The sequence below is a fragment of the Channa argus genome, chromosome 15 (genome assembly GCF_033026475.1).
Source record: "Channa argus isolate prfri chromosome 15, Channa argus male v1.0, whole genome shotgun sequence".
Taxonomy (NCBI): Eukaryota; Metazoa; Chordata; class Actinopteri; order Anabantiformes; family Channidae; genus Channa; species Channa argus.
Genome location: NC_090211.1, coordinates 22,403,609 through 22,423,089, shown reverse-complemented (window position 1 = coordinate 22,423,089; position 19,481 = coordinate 22,403,609). Strand labels below are relative to the sequence as shown.

The following is a 19,481-nucleotide window of genomic DNA, read 5'->3' as shown; positions in this document are numbered from 1 at the left end:
GTGGAGCAAATCACCAGGCACATTCTCTGTAGGCTAACAAAACACACCGATTCTGAAAAGGTCAGGAATTATAGACCTCTGTTCAAAATAAAATTTTTAATACAAACACTTTGTTAAACATCAACAGGAACAAATCCCACCCAAGCAAAAAAAACTACATTGGGCAGAAAAGTGGATTTAACATCAGGATGTACACCAAGTGTATTTTCCAGTAACTTCCAAAAACATTTATTATAAACTACATCATATTAGGTAAATTACAAAATAAGCCAAAATTACAAGCACTCAAAAAGACAAGCTATTTGGGTCTCTGAAAAATTCACAAAAAAATACAACAATCATTGTAGTTTCAAACTACAAGATTTTACTATTTTCACGTAAGGGAACGAAAAAAATAAAATAAAATTAAAAAGCAGTTGCCACACAACTTTTTATAAGAAAGGAGACTGAGACAAGGCTATTGAGTGAGTAACTTGTAGCATCACCCTTCTTATTTAGTGATGAGGATGAGAACTGGTGGGGAGAAGAAAAAAAACAAACCCACACAAGACCAAGCACTGACCAAACCACTATATTCAGCCACAAGTCATTTTGTGCCCATGTGCTGTGTAGAAACCCAAAAGCACATTTAAGAAGCAAACATACAAAAGGCAGAGAGCACAGGCAAGCTGTCAACCACTTTCTTTGGAGAAGGCTTGAGACACTGATGCAGGACGCTTGGTGCCCACGATTCAAAGACGTAGGGACAGTCTATCTGTACTGGTAATTCATGCTGCCGTCGCCTCTGCCATAACCTGCGGGGTTGTGGTACTGAGAGTGGCTGTTGCCGAAGCCCTGGTTGCTGGGGCCTCCTCCTCCTCCTCCTCCCTGTGCGTTGTAATTGGACTGGTTGAAACCTGCAAAGAAAGTGTAGGACAATAAAGTGAAAGGGAAGCTACAGGGGAGTTTTGGAGACTGTATGTGCGGCGCAAGAGAACAAATCCGAAAACACTCAAAGAAGTACAGCTTAAGTAGTAGTACCAGTCCTCCGTGAAAATACAAAAACCTATAACTTACCTTCATAGCTGTAGTCTTGGCTACTGCCAGCCCCCCCTGTCACCTGGCTGGGATAGGCAGTGCTGTACGAGTAACCACCTGCACCCTGGTTCTGGTTAAAAGTCTTCTTCCCCTGCCCGTAGCCCTGCCCGTATTGGCTATAGGAACCCTGCCCCGAGGGGCTGCTGGACTGATACCCCCCTGCAGACCCACTGTTGGCTCCCTGGGGACCTGGAAAAGGTGTCTTCCCTCCTTTGTGCATGGGGGCTTTCTTCTTGAGGGTTTTGGCACCAGAAGCTGCACTGTATGCTCCGTCGTTCTGGTAGTATGAACCATAGGAGCCCTGTGCTGATCCTGGTGCTGAGCTGGCTGGAGGGCCACCTGATGGGCTGCTCGATGCCCCTGCTCCTCCATTTGTACTGCCATTGTTGTAATAACCTGGGGGGGGCGGAAACAGCACTGCTTCAAGGTTTCTGAGCCATTTAGGGTAGTTTCAATTTCTGCACTAATACAACCAAAACAAGATAAAGGGAGGCCAAATAAACAGATGACAAAAAAAAAAAAAAAAAAGTAGACTTATTTCTATTTCAATCAACGGAATTCAGTCAAGCATCAACCAAGGAGGTCCGGGTCTCACTTCAACCTGGGAAATCTGGGTCTTCACTTTCCCAGCTTGACCTTAACAATATAGGTTTTTAAGTGTGTCATGGTTCAAAGAACACACAGAAAAGCCTAAAGTCCAAGTTTTTGGCTTGTAACAGCCAAAATCTGCATTCCAGCATAAGAACTTTATCCCAATTGTGGAAAAAGGTGGTGGCAGCATTAGGATCTGGTCTACATATAAATCACTGATTGAGCTATGAATCCTGAAGTACACCGTTCAATCATCCACCTGTAAACTGAAGCTTAACATAAAGAGGATAATGCTAGTAAACAGAGTTGTTCTACCAAGAATGTTTAAAGCAGAAGAAACGTAATGTGTTGGAAAAGCTGAGTCCAAGTCTTGATATTAATCCTACAGAAACGCTGTGAAAGGACCTGAAGCAGGCAGCTCATGCAATCAGCCAACCAATATCCTGGAGTGAAGTTGTTCTGTAAAGAGGAATAGGCTAAAATCCTCCAAGCTGACTTGCAGGGCTCACATTAAAACGTAATGTTTAGTTGTCTGAACTTGTGATTACAGTTATAATTACAAGTTCAGACTTTTAACACCTACACGTGTTCAAGATGGAGGAAAAAAAACTGAAACAAATGCTGAAGTAAACATTTGTTCTTTGTTAAATCGTGGGTCCTTCATCTACTTTTAGGCCAAGTTTATATAGAGAAAATGGTGACATTTCTAAACTTTCACTGTATCCTGACAGCTACTGCTTACACTGTGAATTAACTCAGACCCTGGAGTATCAGGAATGAAGGGCGACATTTATTTAAAAAACATAAAAACATGTAGAGCAAGTCTTCCCCTCCCAAACATCAATGCGATTTTCTATTCCAGTCCTTCTGTGTGTGCAAGCATCTCTCCTCACTTCATCAATGCTTGCTGCTGTTACAGATACAGATACTGCAATTAGCAACAGGGCCAAAGAAAGACCCTCATGCATTCAGTGTAGCCATGACCTAACAATGTTGCACATTCGACACACAAATAGCAGATTTTACATAAACAATGTGGCACATTTTAAAAGAAAATTAAAAACTACAAAATCTGCTCAGAATGGAAGTGACAGAAAGGCAAATAATGTTAAGATTTTCTCAGTATTCCCATCTAAGTAAACAGTATGGAGAGAGAGAGAGAGAGCGAGAGAAAGAGAGAGAGGCTGTTGCCGTCTTGACAATAATCCAAAAGGCTGTATGTTTTCCAGCTCCCACAGGCCAGATTCAATGCCCCTTGTCCCCAGTCGGACACACAGCAGTCTAGAGTTAATGAGCCCTGCAGTTCGGGGAAGTCCAGGTGTCCAAGAACGTCCACAGCAAGACGACAGACCAGAAGGTTACTCGTGGCTACATGCATGCAGTGGCAGATCGTCTCCCCGGGGTGTCAGCACATGATAAGAGGATTGGCAAGACATGGTGGAAGGATTGCTGGCGCTTAATTTCCAGGGTTGTGGACTTGAAGGGTGATGCTGCTGGAACACTACTGAGCATTTTGTCCATTTTTGTCCTCTCTACGGGACTGATTTTGATTTTTCTAAGAATGGGCAGCGTCTATGTCGCAAACTCGTGGTAGCCATAGCAGTCTGAGACAAAGTCACCTAAAGAGTGAGACAGGGCAGAGAAAGAAAATAAAAATAAAAATTACATTTGTTTAATTGGATTTTCTGCCATTAAGGAGGCAGTTCAATAACTCATCAGGTCAGATTGTGTTTTAACTGAGTTGTTGGGTTTTATTTATTTATTTTTTTAGATTTCTCTGCTCCTGTCACTCTCAGGTAGGTCAGTCCTCAGAACAGGCTGCCAGAATGAAGCAAAGGGTTCTCATAAGAAGCGGGGTTGTCAAAATGGATTGAATCCTGTGGCTTAAAGCAGAGAAATGTAAAATCACTAAACTGGGAACATCCCAACATGTGTTACTGTCATGTGATCTATTGTGTTTGCTTTATTATGCAGCACTCTGTGCAGGTTATTCTAACACGGGTAAGAATTTTTACTGGGCACATGCACATTACTGCAGCAGAATAAAAGACCAATTCTCACATACTGATTCAAACATATGGTTGCTTCAGTAAGTATTCAGACCCTTCACTTATTGCACAGCTTACCGTTTTGTTTTAAATGGATGCAACTGCCAATGTACTGATTATCCAGAACTGTTGCAGGGATTACTAGTAGAAAACTGAAAGGACTAGATGCAGCTCAGAAAGACACAGTTCCATCTATGTACAATCCCACAATTCACACTGCAGGTCATGACAAAAGCCAAAACATTGAGTCAAAGAAATTCCCTTTAGCTTTTGTGATGCCAAACAGATTATGACAAATTTATATAAGAATTCATCAGGTTCTGAGTGATCCCAGGACTTAACTGTTAAATAAAAGAAGTCTGGAACCATCTGGACTCCTCCTAGAATTGGCCATCAGACTAAGCTGAGAAACTGAATAAGACGAATCTTGGTCACTAACAGAACGTAACACAAGCTTTCTGCAAAAAGACTGGAGAACTTTGAAAAAGGAGGAGCATCTCAGTGACACTCCATCAATCAGACCTAATGCCATCCTTACATGAAGCATGGAGGTGGTGCCATCATGTTATAAAGACAGGAGAGATCCTGAGAAGCAGAGACAGGAACTGACAGAAGGATGAATGCAGCCAAATACAGTCACAATACAGTTCTTCAAGAAAACCTGCTTTAGAGTGAAGAGACCATATTCACCTTTCAGCTCAACAATGACCTGAAACAACCAAGACAACACGTCTTTGTCTTTGAGTTGTCCAACCAAAGCCCAGACTTAAACCCCACAGAAGATGAATGTTCATACACTTCCCTTACAATGTGACTGAGCCGAGAGGGTCTGTCAGGAAGAATGAGTCTGACTGCTTAAATCCAGGAGTGAGAAATTTAGAATGACTGAACAAGGTTTAGAGATTTGAGTACTGAATAACAGGGTCTGAATACATTTGCAGATGGAAAATTGTAGTTAATGTCCACATTCAGTCACCATGGCTGACGGACAAAACTGTCAATCTTCAGCACGAAGTGTGCAAAAAGTGGAGGAGTCTAATTACTTTCCAAAGTCACTGTATGTATGGATTTCTTACTTGGTAAATTAGAGGCCAACAGCAGCCCAGACAAAATGTACATATCAACTAAAAACAGCTTTATAAAAAGGCAAATACTCACTGTATCCAGAGTTAGTGCTGTTCCCATAACCATACGTTCCAAAGCCACCTGGGAGGAAGACACCAAATCAATCTGCTGGTCTAACTTTTTACCAGCCCATGAAGTATGTCAACTACAGTAAAAGTGGATTTCTACCTCCTTGGCCGTAGCCTCCTCCATTGTTGAAGCCCCTGCCCCTTCCACGACCCCGCCCTCTCCCTCTGCCCCTGGGCGTAGCTGAGTCTCCACCTCCAGAGGCTCCCATCATGCCAAAACCTGGAGCATGCTAAAAGAGGAAACAACCATATGACCATATGTTTTTAATGCTGATCATGTAACACTGAGTGACTGTTTCCTAAATCAATGAAAACTGAATCAAAATTAAAATGCATAAAGGTCACAAGTTTTTCTATTTATTGTTTATATTTATATGTCACTCTACATTTAGCATCTGCCGGACAGACTGATTTATCAGTCATGCCAAGTGTACTTATGTTGTAACGCTACACAAGATTAAAATTGTACCTTGGTAGTTATGTCTTAACTTTGTGATGACTGCAAAGAATTTGATGCTACACCGATAACAAGATGGCTGCTTTAAAAATATAAACACCCTGACTATATACACACACAGAGTATAAAATGAAATTATACATTTTATTTGCTTTAAATAATGGCGCTGTTACTTTATACATGTAAAACATTTCTTAAGGACAGATATGGAAAAATTGCTGCATTTTGTGCTGCAAATGTTAGTTATTGTATGAAAGCATTATTTAAAAAAAAAAAAAAAAAAAAAAAAAAAAAAAAAAAAAAACTTAGTACCAAAAGTACTTAGTGTAATGACTAATTTCCCATAAGTGGATATCAAATAACTGGACTATAATCACTTTATGGTGCAGCTGGTACCAATGGAGCAGATTTTAATGACCTTTTACCTTGTTTTGATCATCATCATATATTGTGGATCTAAGATTTCTAGTGTGAATTACTCTGAAAAGAAAGTACGGTTTAAATATATGTAATGAATTAATATTTCAATATTCACCACCAATAGTTTAGAAAAGTCATAGTAAGAAGTTGTAGAAAATGGAAGCCTCACAATTGTACTATATAATTTGCTTCCACCATTGATGAACGATTAGAATTTAGAGATGATTAAAAAAAAAAAACACCACTGTAATTATCAAACAGTTTTTGCCACTTTTTAAAGAGGCAGAAACTATTAATATTCATCTGTGATATCATTAATATTCATTTACATTTAGCAGATGCTTTTATCCAAAGCGACTTACAAGTGAAGGTACAAGGCAGCAAGAATCTAAGTCAAGGAGAAAACATCAAAGCAAAGTCCTATCAGAGAAGTGTTGCATCACAGTTGATGAGATGCAAGTGTTATCTGCTAGTTCTACTAACCATGGGTGGTCCCTTCTTCTTTTTAGCTGCATCACCCACAGAGCCCTCAGGAAACAGCCGCTCCAAAGCAGCTAGGGCAGCATATGCCTTGGCCACTTTCTTATTGGACCCCGCCCCCTGGAACTTCTGGCCATCTATCTCCACCTCCATGACGAAGCGTTTGTCATGGCTGCCGCCCGTCTCCAAAATAAGCTCATACTTGAGGCCGCGGCGCTTCTCATTCAGCTCCATAACGGGGTTCTTGCCATGTTTTGTGAGGATTGGTCCTTGTTGGCGAGCCGTCTGACGGGAAACAAAGCTGGTCAGTGAAATTAAAGCACTCACCCATACAGCAAAAACCCTCTGACATGGAGGAGTTTCATACCTCTACAGCATCGGTAGTGTCTGCGTTGGCTGTCACTGTAGCAGCAGTGGTAGTTTCAACAGGTGGAGCTACTGGCTTTATATCTTCCACAGACGCTGCAACCTCCTCTGATTTAACAGACTCAGCTGTCTTTAGTTCCACTCCAGTAGGGAGACCCATGTCCTGCAGGACCTGAAACCGTCCACACATATTCACTGAACTTTAAATATGCAAATAAAATAAAAAAAAGGATCATAAGGGGAAAAGTAGAGTTTGAGGCCAAATTAAATACTGAAAACATGACAGTGAAAGAGAAGAGAAGCTTAACAGATCTGTGAGAGGAGGGGGATTTAGACATTTATCCCGCAGATGTTGTGCTCACCTTCACAGCTACGTGCAGCTTTGCGGTGCGTTTAGAAGGACCAGAAGCCTCAAAGTTCTTGCCATCCACTTCTACAGCCATAGTGAAGACTGGAACATGAACTGGGCCGGTCTGTGATATCAGTTTGTACTGGAGACCAGGCTTCAGCTGATTGAGCCTCATCAGAGCGTTCATAGCCTGAGGAGGCTCAGCCTTCTCCTCTGGAGCTGAAGAGAAATACTTCATCATTTAGTCTAAAGAGTGTCAAAAACAGAGCTCACTTTTTCAAATAGCTTGTTTTGTGCAACCCACAGTCCAAAAACAATTAGCACAGGCTACAGACAGCTTGATTTAGTGTATTCATAGCAATTAAACAAACCCACTATGGTTAACACATATACATGGTCACCACAGGCAGAGCTGGAAAAAAACAAAACATTTTTACTCGTCAAGTGGTATTTGCTTGTAACAATACAGTTAAAGAGTTTTCCACCTGGAACCTGTCCGCTGTGAGAGTGAGTGTGTGTGTTCCATCAGGCAACGGCGATGGTCACGCACATAAGCCGGACACTGTACTAGGGGGCTCGCAGGATAAACCCCGGATAATGTACATGATCCACGGCAGTGACCCACACACACAGTGGAGCAGGATAAACTGCGGAAAATCGCAGGAATGTTTCGCCAGAAAGTTTGTGTTTGCATATGAAAGACGTTTGTGGCATTAAAAGGAATTTGCATTAATGCATTATAATAACTTTAAAAGCCCCAACAATTAGAAATGAATAGTCTCACTGAAATCTCTTTTAGAGAGACGTTCAAGGGTCAGGGAAAAAAAAATTATTGCAGTACTGTTAATGGTCTGTAGTATTTGGAAAGGCCTATTGCTTTGGTAGCTTTAACTTTTTTAATTGCTTATTTTGGTATCATGGCTATGTTAACCACTGCCATTAGCAAATTACTGTCTAAGTCACTTTACTCCTACATCTCTTAGACCCTACCTTTCAGAATATGCAGCCTAATTTCTTGAGCAGGCACTAGTAAAACATTATCTTGACCAGTGCAGTGCCCCATCAACAGGACTAGCAGCTGCCCCTCCAGGGGATTCAAGCAGCAGGATTGATTAGCCAAAAATAAATAAATAAGTCTGGCAATTGTCTGGATCTCTTCCATGTCTTCTTTAGGTTTACAGTTATGTGTCCCATCTACAATGGTCAACTCAACACACAATCTTATCTGAACACAGTCCACTTGCTATATATTTCTCTATTCCACTGCGCTGTGTATATTATGAATGCCAAGGCAAATAAACATCATTATGATTATGTGATTTGTACCAGCTCCTAGTTGCATCTTACAGGGAATGTGGAGGTGAATAGAATTTAAGAACCTTTGTTTTAAGATAACAGATAACAACAAATAACATCTAAAAGAGCACTTACATTTTTTCTGCAGCTTTTTCTTCTTCTTATTAGGACTCTTGTCATCATTACCCTCCTCTTCCTCAATTGGCCTTTTCATTGGTGGGGCATATGCCGTACTAGGTGGGATTTGCACTGGATCATACACAAAATTGTACAGTTACATCCAAAGCACCTTACTTTTTTGCATCTATGCCACACATTGTTACAATATCAGGACAAGCTGTTTCACCTGTGTAATCAATAGGAGTCTCACTACGAGGTTTCTTGGGCATCTTTGAGGGAAGGGGATCCATTCCAAGCACTTTGTGGAGCTGTCCAAAAGCTGACAGCCTTAAGGCATGCTGAAGATACACAGACAGCATGAAGTATAAGCTTACTAAAAAATGGACTTTACACCTAAACACACACACACACTTTTATCTTACTAACTTGTGCACTTGCTGTGATGTCTTCTCTCTGCTGGTGGTCCAAGTGACCAATAGCATCTGTTGGCTCCTTTTCACATGGATCAGAGATTCCAGCACAGTCTACAACACAAAACACACCTATTAGGTCAGCTAAGCCAAGGACAGCTGTAATATTCAAATGAACAGCATCAGGTTTAATGTCAAAGGATCTGGAGAAGAGACCTCTCATACATACCTGACATGAGGATTCCTGAAGCTAGACACTCTAAAACTCTTCGCAGAGCTTCTCCTGCCCCCATTGGCCGGTTCCCTGTGCCAATGGCTTTCTCACAGATCAGCTCCAATGGCTGCATGGAACAAGAGAGACAGGGAGACTGTTATTTTTAAACTCAGTCACTAACACAGTGAGATTCTGGGTCACTGCGCTAGACTGCATTTCTGCTATTTAACAATTGTGATGGTGGTGTCTTGTTTATTGCATCCAAGCGGGAAAAAAAGCTTTGTCAGAGGAAACATGAATGCTGGCAAAGATGTTGTTGCTGTCTCCTACATATTTAACCATTCTCAGAAGCCAAATCAGCTGAGACAGGAGAATGCTTTCCCTCACCCAGCCACGAAGTGGAGCCCACGTTGGGACGCGGGCGCACAGGTCTCTTAGGATCCGGATGACAATAACACAGGAGCGCAGCCCATTGGCTCTAGCCTGGGAACACAAGCAGGGGGTGGGGGGGGATGAAGGAGGGGCATGATGAGGACATGCAGTTTTAGTGAAACAGGAAGTCCACATGGAGCATTAAGCAAGATAAAATTCCAACTAAATAAAGTATGTTAAACAAAAGAAGCCACATAGATTGTAATGGTTTAGCTTTGTCATTATGTCCAGAAATTGTAGAAAATAATGTCATAACAATGTTTGATTGTTTTGTTTGACCCTGTTTAACTGTTCACATTCATGGCTGTAAATCAATAGCCAACATAATCAATGGTGTCACACAATTGTTTGTGAGGAGAAACATGCACATGACTAAAGATAGGGAGGAAAGTAGTGAATTAAGCTGCCTAAAACTTACTACCAGCTGTAATGTGTGAAACAAGTGAAGAAAAAGAAATGTGCCTACATGTGGTGTCGCTGAAAAATGATAAATACGACTCAAGGTGCAATATTCCTGTTGATTTTTTGCCACAGAGTAATAGCAACAGACAGAGAGCAGGAGGAGTTGAGGCCACATACTATACAAAAAAGAAGCTGCAGAGATGGACTGTCATAGTGTGAAAGCTGAAGATGACACAGGCCACGATACTAGGATGAGTTGTTATAACATGGTTCCCTCTGTGAAGCTACAGAGTGGGGCAGCAGAAAGTGCTCTACAGGTAGCTTGCATAAATGTAAAAATAACAACAACTCACTCACACCAACACTGACATTATAGAAATATTGCACCTGGATAAACTGTGGATTAGTCCCAGAAATATATCGATTTGAGTTAAGCAGCTGTGAGGAAGACTAATGAACTCAGACACTAAAAAGCAGCAATGAACATCTTGGAAAAAAAAAAAAAAAAAGGGTACTGCAGTAGAACCTGTTAAGTGAGCAAAGCAACTCTACAACAGTGTAATGACAAAGGTTTCCTAAGAAACAAACATCCAGATCATCAAGTATTACTACAGGAAGGACACTTCAAAAAAAAAAAAAAAAAAAAAGTAAATCGAAAATCAAAAGACAACAGAACATACAGCATAAAATCAAACTGAAAACTACTGCAGTTTTAGAGACAAATAAAGACAAGATCCAAACCTGAAACCACTTAGCGTGGCGGAGAGACGCCAAGGCAGTTAGGCATTTCTGCCTGTCCAGAACATCCGGGGGATCGTTGACTGAAAGCGTTTCTATTGGCAGGTGGAATAAGAAGACAAGGTACAGTTTGACCAAGGGGAGTTCTGTCAGCCGGCCAGGGGGAACACAGGCAGCTTTCCCAAACCACAGGCTGGAGGGGGAAGGGGAGGGGGACCCCTCCACTGAGAACCACCAAACGCTCTCACCTCCCAGTTTATATACATGCACTCAGATCTTTAAACCTCAAGAAGTCACGGAAATTTTTGCATTGCCTGGCACACAATGGTTAGACTTAAACCCCACCAGAACTGTCAAGTGGGCCATAACCGGACTAAAAATAATTACTAAAACCCCCTAAAGAAAATGTCATGGATAACTGGTTATATCAATGGGAGTTTTCTCCATGGCTGCTTCAGTGCTAGAGATGGGTGGATGATACCAAAGCTTGTTTCAACAGTGTGTCACAGCTTGTAATAATAATAATACTACATTTAATTTATAATGGACTTGTCATTTAAAAACTAATCTCAGTGTTCACCTGCAAAAGTGAACCAAAGCCTCCAGAGGGTTCAGGTACAAGGAGGCATCGATCCTTGGAGGGATCTTTCCTTATACTCACGCTCTCCTCCATGATTATCTGAATGCGTTTGTCCTTCAAAGCTCCAATTTAAAACCTGGTTATGCTTCTATATGGAGGCAGAGAGGTCGGATTATTTAGGAGAAATCTACCTAGAAAATCAGGTTTCCTTCATTACGGAAACCAACTTGCATGAAAAAGCTGACTGTAACTAGGTTACTTAGACGCAGGCCAATGCAGCAATTGTAACACAAAATGTTGCATAAATCTTAACGATTGAGTTGCATGAAGAACCCACCAATCCAATCACATTGGACCTTAATGACATTAATATAGTGGAATATCTTCTCTGTTTTGTAGACCGTGCATTTGTCATTTATTTAATTACGCATTTCTGATTAAAAGAACAACAGAAACATTACCCAAAAGCTTCATACGGCTTCATCCACCCATCACTATCCAGTGCTTTAAAAAAATAAAAATAAAAAATACAAATAAATAGTCTGCTTTTCTTTTCTGGTGCTAACAAGAGGTAGAGCCCCTCCCCTTTGCCCCTATACTGGGTACACTGCACTTTGCCCCTTCCGAGACAGAGAGCGGCCAGTTGGTCAAAGGTCCAGCGTCCCTAAAAATTGACAAAACTAGAAGGCTTGACAGAGAGAATCAGAATTGGAACCACAGGCAGAAGTTATCAGATGCACAAAAAGTGGGTATCAAAACAAGTCCACACTGCAGCAAAACTGATTGCTTAAAAAAAACAAAACAAAACAACAAGACCCAAACTGGGCATCGGTGTTAGCAGGGAGCTACAGTTAAGGTCAAGGGTCAACACTCGCTCCTCACTTCTATAGCGAGATCTGACACAGAGTGAGCTACTGATAATCTTAGGTTATTTGCGTGAACCTAATTTTAAGCTTCACCATTGTCTACACAGCATCAGGACACGGTTTTACTTAACAGCTGGGTCTGGTCCCAGTGTTGTGGGTGACCTAACATGGACAAGCCAAGTGTTCCTTAACGTTATCTGTAACTCCGAGCCTTCCCTGCTAAGGAACCTTCGAGACCATCAACAGCCCACTGCTGGGTCTAACAACCAAGAACAGGTTCACCACATGTTTTGCTACTCATTTTTGCTGCAATGCAAACCGTTCATCATCAATGATAAAACACATGCAAACAAAGTGGTCTCTCTCTTTGTATTTGGTTAAATTCTCAGTAAGCCTTCATTTCATTGGTGACAATCATTAAGGGGGGAAAGAAAGCCAGTTCTTCAGCAGTCAGCAAACTACCTGCCCTATACTGTATATTGGGCCATCAAAAATGTACAATTACATTACATGGAACTATGAGAATGGCTAAAGAGCTATAAGCATAGCACAATTTCATTATGTGACAGTGCAATCTTGTCCCCTAGCTCCATTGAAGGCCCAATAAACAATATCTGTCTATTCTGGTTTCCTGCCTGGCTTCCCAGCTAGAAGAGGGGGAGCCCCCAAACGTTACACCCCCAAGGACATGGTGTAGTACTTTACCTCCAGCAGCAGCCCTCTCTATCTCCTCACGAACCACAGGCGAAGTCAGGTGAATGGTAAGGATGAGAGGGGGCTCCTTGGTGTTCTTGATGACAATACTGGCCTCACGAATGTTCTGGGTCACCACGTATTTGTCTTCTGTGATCGCCTGTGAAACAAAAAAAGGAGTCATTGCACTTCTTGAATATGAAATGATAATTTTCCTAAACTTTTGGCCTGGAGTATAAATGGTTTGAGTTGCCCTACATAAAATACCAGGGCCCAAGAGAAAAGAATGAAAGTGCTCTGCTATTGGTTTTTATATCCGCAGCAGTGGAGTTCATTTGCTCCAGAGTTAATTGAAGTCTTGTAGTGTGTGTTGCAGTGTGTGTGTGTGTGTGTCTGCTTCACTTGTTTGTTAGCAAGAATATTTGTGGGTCTGCTCAAAAATGTTAGTCTGCTGGTGATGGGGCACAGAGTGTTTGCCAGATCCTCCACCATCGCACTCCAGAACATATTTCACGTCCCCAAATACACACAAATGTTCATTCTGAAGGTGGAGGTTACCTACAAGCTCACTGTAGCATGTTGTTCATGTTACATGTCCCTGCAGTGAAGTTTTGCAATTTTTCTCCTTCAACATTAAAATAGAATAAAGGTTTAACATTTTTAACGGATTCAGAATTGAAAATATGAATCCCTTATGTGTTACGTTTATGTATCCTTCACATACTTTAACTATTCCATGGTGCTCTGATTACAGTTTGGAAGGACAGATATGTGAGAATGTGCAGGATGGACACCTCTTAGCATGTCCATGAAGATAGACAGGTGGTGCAAAGTTCAGCTAGAAGGGGGGTGAGACAACACTGATAAATAGCTGAATAACAGGCAGTTCTTTGTTCATTCTGCTCTCATGAGAATGTTGCTGCTTCTTTGTGCTTTTTTAGTCTTTATACTTGTTAATAAAACTGTTTAAAAGCAGATCTTCACAGAAATTCTGTTATTTCACGGACAATGTGCATTTAGAAAGAATGATTGCTGCTCCCTTCTTATTCTCCAGGACTTTTACACATCGAAATCCAGGAAGCAGAAAATTCACCACTGACCCCTCTCAGCCTGGACACAACCTCTTCCGGCTTCTCCCCTCTGACCGGGGATACAGTGCTCTGTCAGTCAAAACCACCATAACAGTTTATTTCCTCAGGTCATCACACTCATCAACAGCTGACCTCATAGTTACTGATACATTGCTAATATCCATGCTACTGTATACACTGGACACATTTACACTTAATCCCCACACACACACCACCTTAAATACAAAGGTAATTGTGTTGGATCTGCCACACACCCACTGTACCAGGGCTTTCTTTAGCCCATTCTTACATTGTACATAGTTTTTTTTCTCTCTGTATGTTGTGTCATTTTCCTATTGTCTTTTTACCAGTTGAACATGTCCTTGAGAGCAACCAATGACCCAAGCAAATTCCTTGTGTTAGCATACTAGGCCAATAAATCTCATTCAGATTCTTTAGCCCTTCCACGATTTACTGATTAGCAAATGTTTAATTAGCATGCGCATATCGAAGGCTAATCATTTCAACGCTGGTTGACCTTTATGACCCTGAAGTAGTACAAAACACGGGCACTACAGTATATTTCACCATTAACTACACTCACTGGCCACTTCATTAGATAAACTACAAAGTAATGCGATTCAATCCAATCCAGCAGCTTTGCCATGAATTCTACTTTTACAAGATTATAATTTTTCTGTAGGGCATTACATTAGGAAGTGGTTCTAATGCTTTGGCCATGCTACTTAAAATTAATGAACTCCAGTACAACTCCAACACCCATTAAGTCCACAGTTTTGAAGACAATAAAATTATCACTTCTGACCATTTCAACTAAAAACTGAGAAAATATGAACTTGTAAAAGAAGGCAGTAGGCATAACAGCTCTGCTGCATTGTACTGCATGAAACAACAACTCAATAATTAAGCAGTCTGCACTTCTATAGCACTTTTCTACCTATTGGTACTCAAAGCACTTTACACTGCTTCTCTTTCATCCATTCACAATGACGCACACACTAACAATTCTACCAGGAGGAAAAAATAAAGGTTTTGAGTTTTGAAATGACTGTAAGGAAAGTTGCACTAAGTTTCTAAGATGAGCAGTGTAAAACGACAAACTTTGTACATGCTCTTTAAATTCATTAGTCTTTCAATTGTTCCTGAACTCTGGGACCAGTCATCAATGTAAGCAAAGGCCGACATTTGTGCTTAACAAATGTATGTTTTTCAGCAATTACACTACAGTTATAACAGCTGAAAAAACTGCTTAAACTAACACAAAACACAGAATTGCAGATGACATTTCATCTTTCCATACAAGCACAATAAATCTACAGAGTCTGAACTGTTTGTGAAAATGTTTGTTGATGTAAAGCAAATGTAATTCAGCAGATTGTGTGTTTAAACCACAGCCCAGTATTAATGAGGCTCTAATGAATAGGTCATCACATTGTCATCACACCGAATCAGCTGTTCTCACCTTGAGTTGTATAACAAGGTTCTCAGACACTTTTTTCAGCAGACTAATAGTGGGTTTGTCCTTACAAAGGAGGACAAGCTCCAGGTCCAGATCCCCCTTAAGTAGCAGGCCCTTGGCAACCAGGCCCACTCTCATCACACCACGCAGAGAGCGTGGGGGCTGATCTTTGTGCTCACTTTCAAAAACACAAAAAAAGTAAGTGGTGGTTAGACAATAGGGTGCAAGTAATTGGTAACAGATTAATTTACATTTCTGATATCTCTTCACCTTTCTTTCTCAGGGTTTGTGCCCTCAGACTCAGGCTTGACCTTCTCCTGCTTGTCCAGCCAGTCAGAGACAGCCTTCAGGGCCCGTTCTGTGTGAGAAACCATGTTCTGGACACTTTCCAACTCTTCCTGAGTTGGGTAGATGGCAGAATGTTTGGCCATGGCATGGCGGTCGTCATTCATGAAGACCCGCATGGAGCGGTGGCGCATTGGGGGAGGCTAGTGATAAGAAGAAGAAAAAAAAAAAGTAAAAAAGGTTTTCGGTTTAGTTTCGGGTCAGTCTGCAACTCTGAGTGAAAGATGAACATAAAAAATAAAAAAATAAAAAAACAGTATGTGTTATCGCCTGGCAGAAACAGTATCACGCAAACACTTGCACAAACAAGTTGGCTGGCACGTTGGCTTTGTCTTGAGGCTGTGTGCTTCTGTGGCTTATAACTGGCCGATATTTGAGGGCATGACAGCAGTGGGGAATAATTTATAACATGGGGAAATCCAAATTTTAACAAATATCTGGGATATTCCTGCTGAGGTGGAGTATGCAAAAACTACCCTCCACCAAAACATGCCCTACATGGCAACACCACAGTGCTAATACATGACACAAGTATACAGGCGGGACTTTTTAAATTCATCTGTGATAAACTGAAATCGAAAACTGACATCCTGGCACATCACTGTACAAGACACATAAGCAACTTATCAGGGTTTATACATGTGAAAATGTCCATGTGCTCAATGATGACCAATTAAGATTCTATATCTAAAACCATGAGCAGCTCTTGCAACTTCAGTCCATGCTATAGATCTAAAGGTTTTAATTTTCTACAGTATAGTAATTCATAAAATTTCATTAATCCAGTTTTATGAGACCGACTCTTGGTTAGTGTTGATGAAGCATTTATAAAGAAAAAAAATTGTCAACTTTAATGACTCAGAGCTACTTTCCCACTTATCTTTGATTTATTAGAGCAACAAAAACTAAAGCTCCATTTCTGGGCCAAGCTTCTAACACCAGTGATTACACGAGGCGACTGTATGTGCAGCCAGTCACAGCCAATTTAGAAGAGAGCATTGATGTGGAAGCGGCAGCATGTGTTCCTAAAGCCCTGGGCAGACTGGAGTGACAAAACACTGGCACCAGTCCTGTGACTTCAATTAGATGTGACACATTTATCCATCCTGTTAAAAGTAATGTTTAATAAGAAAGCCTGTGTGCCCTGTGTGCCCAGTGTGCCTTACACCTAACCAAACACCAACACGTGATGCAGAGATGCATTACTACAAACAAGAATTGAATCTTTACCATGTTGTTCCAGAGACTGTGGTGACTCCTGTATCCAATGACTGTTGGGTGTTACAGTCTTGCTGGTCTCACCTAAACGAAAACTGAATATCAAAAGTCTTCTTGTTGCAGACAGTCGCTGGAGGAGGAAAAAAAACACAAGATTAGGACGGAATTCTAATGTCTGTGGGCAGTATGACATTTGATTTTTGATTTCTGTAGCGATGCAATTTGTTTAAAAAGCCCGGATGTAGGAATTGTTATTGCATGACTGCCAACCTCTTTAAGCTGTACTACAACATAAAAGTGAGAAATACTGGCTGGACGCCTGCATGGTATACTGGATATTCACATCTTTGTTTGAATGTTCATGCCAAATTGTGCCCTATAATTTATAAAAGGACAATCAGAGACCTAAAAGTCTCTTAACCACAGTACTGCACTGTAACCTGTTGTGTTTCCTAGGACTGTCCTTAACCTGATGTTAAGCTTTTTGTTTTACCTATGATGGCTGTCTGTTGACCTCAGCTCTGTTGGTCAGGTTTTTGGAAAAGCAGCACATGTCTTAAAAGACAAAACACAGCCCTACTTTTACATGCAGAAAGGTAAATCAAACTGGAAGCATGTGGACTGACTCCTATGTGTGAGGAGCTGACATGATGTGATATTTCTAGCTGAGAAAAAATAAATATTTGAATTAAAAAAAGAAAAGTGCAGATGGGCAATTTGAAGATTTTATACTGTGTTTGCTTTCTAAAAACCCATTGCATGTAAAGATTATTAGAGCTGCCCAATTCATTGATTCAGCATCTTCATCATCTTCTGTCTGTTAAAACTGAGCATTTTTAACTGAGTCCATTGCCTTTACATTAAAGTATTGTTTAATATTACTCAATACTTTCCCCCCTTGCTTTTTGGGTACATGTATTATAATGCACCACTGGGTGTTTATAGAGAAATAACTTGATTCCCATTGTATATCTGCACATATGACTAAGAATCAAGTTAACTGACGTGTTACTTGCTCCATTACCCATTTCTTGTCATATCTTTCGGACATCTTAGACTGAGACTGTGATACGAAGTTTTGGCCAGACTGCCTGAAATAGAAGTCAGTCAGTCAGAATGTTTGCTTGTCTGAAACTACAACAACAAGGATACGATCTGGGTGAATCAGTGGCATCCAGGCAAAGCACGTAGGAGTGTTTGTTCATTCTTTAGGTTGATCCCTACATGCAACACCAACATCATTGCAATCATAAATACCTCACAACATTAAAGTTATGATTTACACTGCAATAAATCCTCTTTCATAAAAGGTGAAAACTTATTGTTTTTATCTGCAACGTTTCAGAAAGGAGTGGATTGACCTGTATGGTCATTCACAAGACTGCACACTAGTAAGAACGGAATAGACACAATAATAGAAACGTCGGTCATAATCCATTTGTACTCTAAATATACATTGTGTGTAATGGGTTTGTCATTTAGTCATGTACCAGTACCATCACTGGTGTCATTACAGTATTCTACTGTATGTAACTGTAATAGAAAAACAGCTACTCGATTGATATTCTTTGTATTTCTATCCAAGCTGAGAACTTAGTATTCATCGAAATAAAAGAAACACTGTGCCCGTCGCAGAGAAAGGATTGTAGAAAGGTTTGATTACACTGAATCTAGTGACCACCAGCAGTAAAAACACAAGATAAAACCCACAGAGCACCAACATTTGTGTCCAGCCACCAAGCCAACCTCACCTGTTGTAGTGATCTAAGCCCTACAAGGACATGGACTAGCTGCTCAACAACTTTAAGTTTAAATGAAGAGGTAACCTGAAAGTCCTAGGATGCGACCCCACAGCTCTCTCCGGGGAATCTAAAACAGACGCCATTTTATTTCACAGCCAGACTGGCGACGAGCAAACAACCCCCACAAAAAAAAAAAAAAAAAAAAATCACCCATCGCTCAAAGCTACTTCGTGCCAACACGCTCACCGAACCGCTACACAGCAGACACTTGTCATTTACGTCACCTGCACGGCTAAACAGAGACGTACATACCGAAGAGTATCCGTATTTTGGGTCTGGATACTGGCTCCCTGTCTACCAGACACCAAGATGGTCGAGGAGACAAAACCGAGACCCAATTTAATGTTCGGCTACTGTTAGCCCTTAGCATGCTAGCTTTATCAACCGATGCTTTTCAAGCGGGTGTCAAAAAATGACCATAACACACTCACAAGTTGAATTAGTCTTCGCGCTCGACGGGGCTGCTTAGCAACCAAAAGCCGTTCATGTTTAACACCACTCTAATTTTTCTCACCGTGTTGTCGTTCCTGCTAATGGACGGTGCTGCCCGCTAGCTCCCGGTCCCAGCTCAGGCGTACGACTGGAAACGCCCACGACTAAAAATGATTGGACGGAGGTTTCACGTGACTGAAAATGTAGCCATTCGGAAAGCAGATCGTACCTATAACAAAAATTCTATTACAAAATATTTGAAATAATGTGACATCTAATTATGTGACAGCTAATTATGTACCAAGTGATTTTTACAAACAATAAATAAACCAACACTGTCGTAAATAATGCACTTTTAATATTCGATGACTAATTAATAAAAGACATAGATATAAAATCCAA

The 19,481-nt window shown here is 40.9% G+C and overlaps 1 protein-coding gene across 5 annotated transcripts; it reads right to left on the bottom strand.

Annotated features, from left to right (window-relative positions):
* Positions 1 to 81: 81 nt before the first annotated feature.
* LOC137100063 (interleukin enhancer-binding factor 3 homolog) lies at positions 82 to 19,244 on the bottom strand. 5 transcript variants are annotated; one of them, XM_067477672.1, is made up of 18 exons: positions 19,162 to 19,244; positions 16,858 to 16,975; positions 15,553 to 15,770; positions 15,286 to 15,460; positions 12,745 to 12,892; positions 10,597 to 10,688; positions 9,409 to 9,504; positions 9,037 to 9,148; positions 8,824 to 8,921; positions 8,624 to 8,735; positions 8,413 to 8,526; positions 6,995 to 7,200; positions 6,634 to 6,804; positions 6,270 to 6,551; positions 5,010 to 5,139; positions 4,875 to 4,922; positions 1,057 to 1,473; positions 82 to 896 (listed from the first exon to the last, which is right to left on the bottom strand). In XM_067477672.1, exons 2-18 carry the CDS (start codon positions 16,858 to 16,860, stop codon positions 751 to 753), a joined length of 2,568 nt encoding a protein of 855 aa, XP_067333773.1. In that variant the 5' UTR covers positions 16,861 to 16,975; positions 19,162 to 19,244; the 3' UTR covers positions 82 to 750. The 5 variants fall into 5 exon arrangements, with proteins under 5 accessions (XP_067333773.1, XP_067333774.1, XP_067333775.1 ...); XM_067477673.1 differs by having other exon boundaries at positions 19,079 to 19,219; XM_067477674.1 differs by lacking the exon at positions 19,162 to 19,244 and adding an exon at positions 17,870 to 17,891.
* Positions 19,245 to 19,481: the final 237 nt, after the last annotated feature.

Coding starts and splice junctions, on each gene's coding strand:
- LOC137100063 (XM_067477672.1), bottom strand. Junction 15,461..15,552: donor ACAAACCCTGAGAAAGAAAG/GTGAAGAGATAT, acceptor TGTTTTTGAAAG/TGAGCACAAAGATCAGCCCC. Junction 12,893..15,285: donor ACCTTGTTATACAACTCAAG/GTGAGAACAGCT, acceptor TTTGTTTCACAG/GCGATCACAGAAGACAAATA.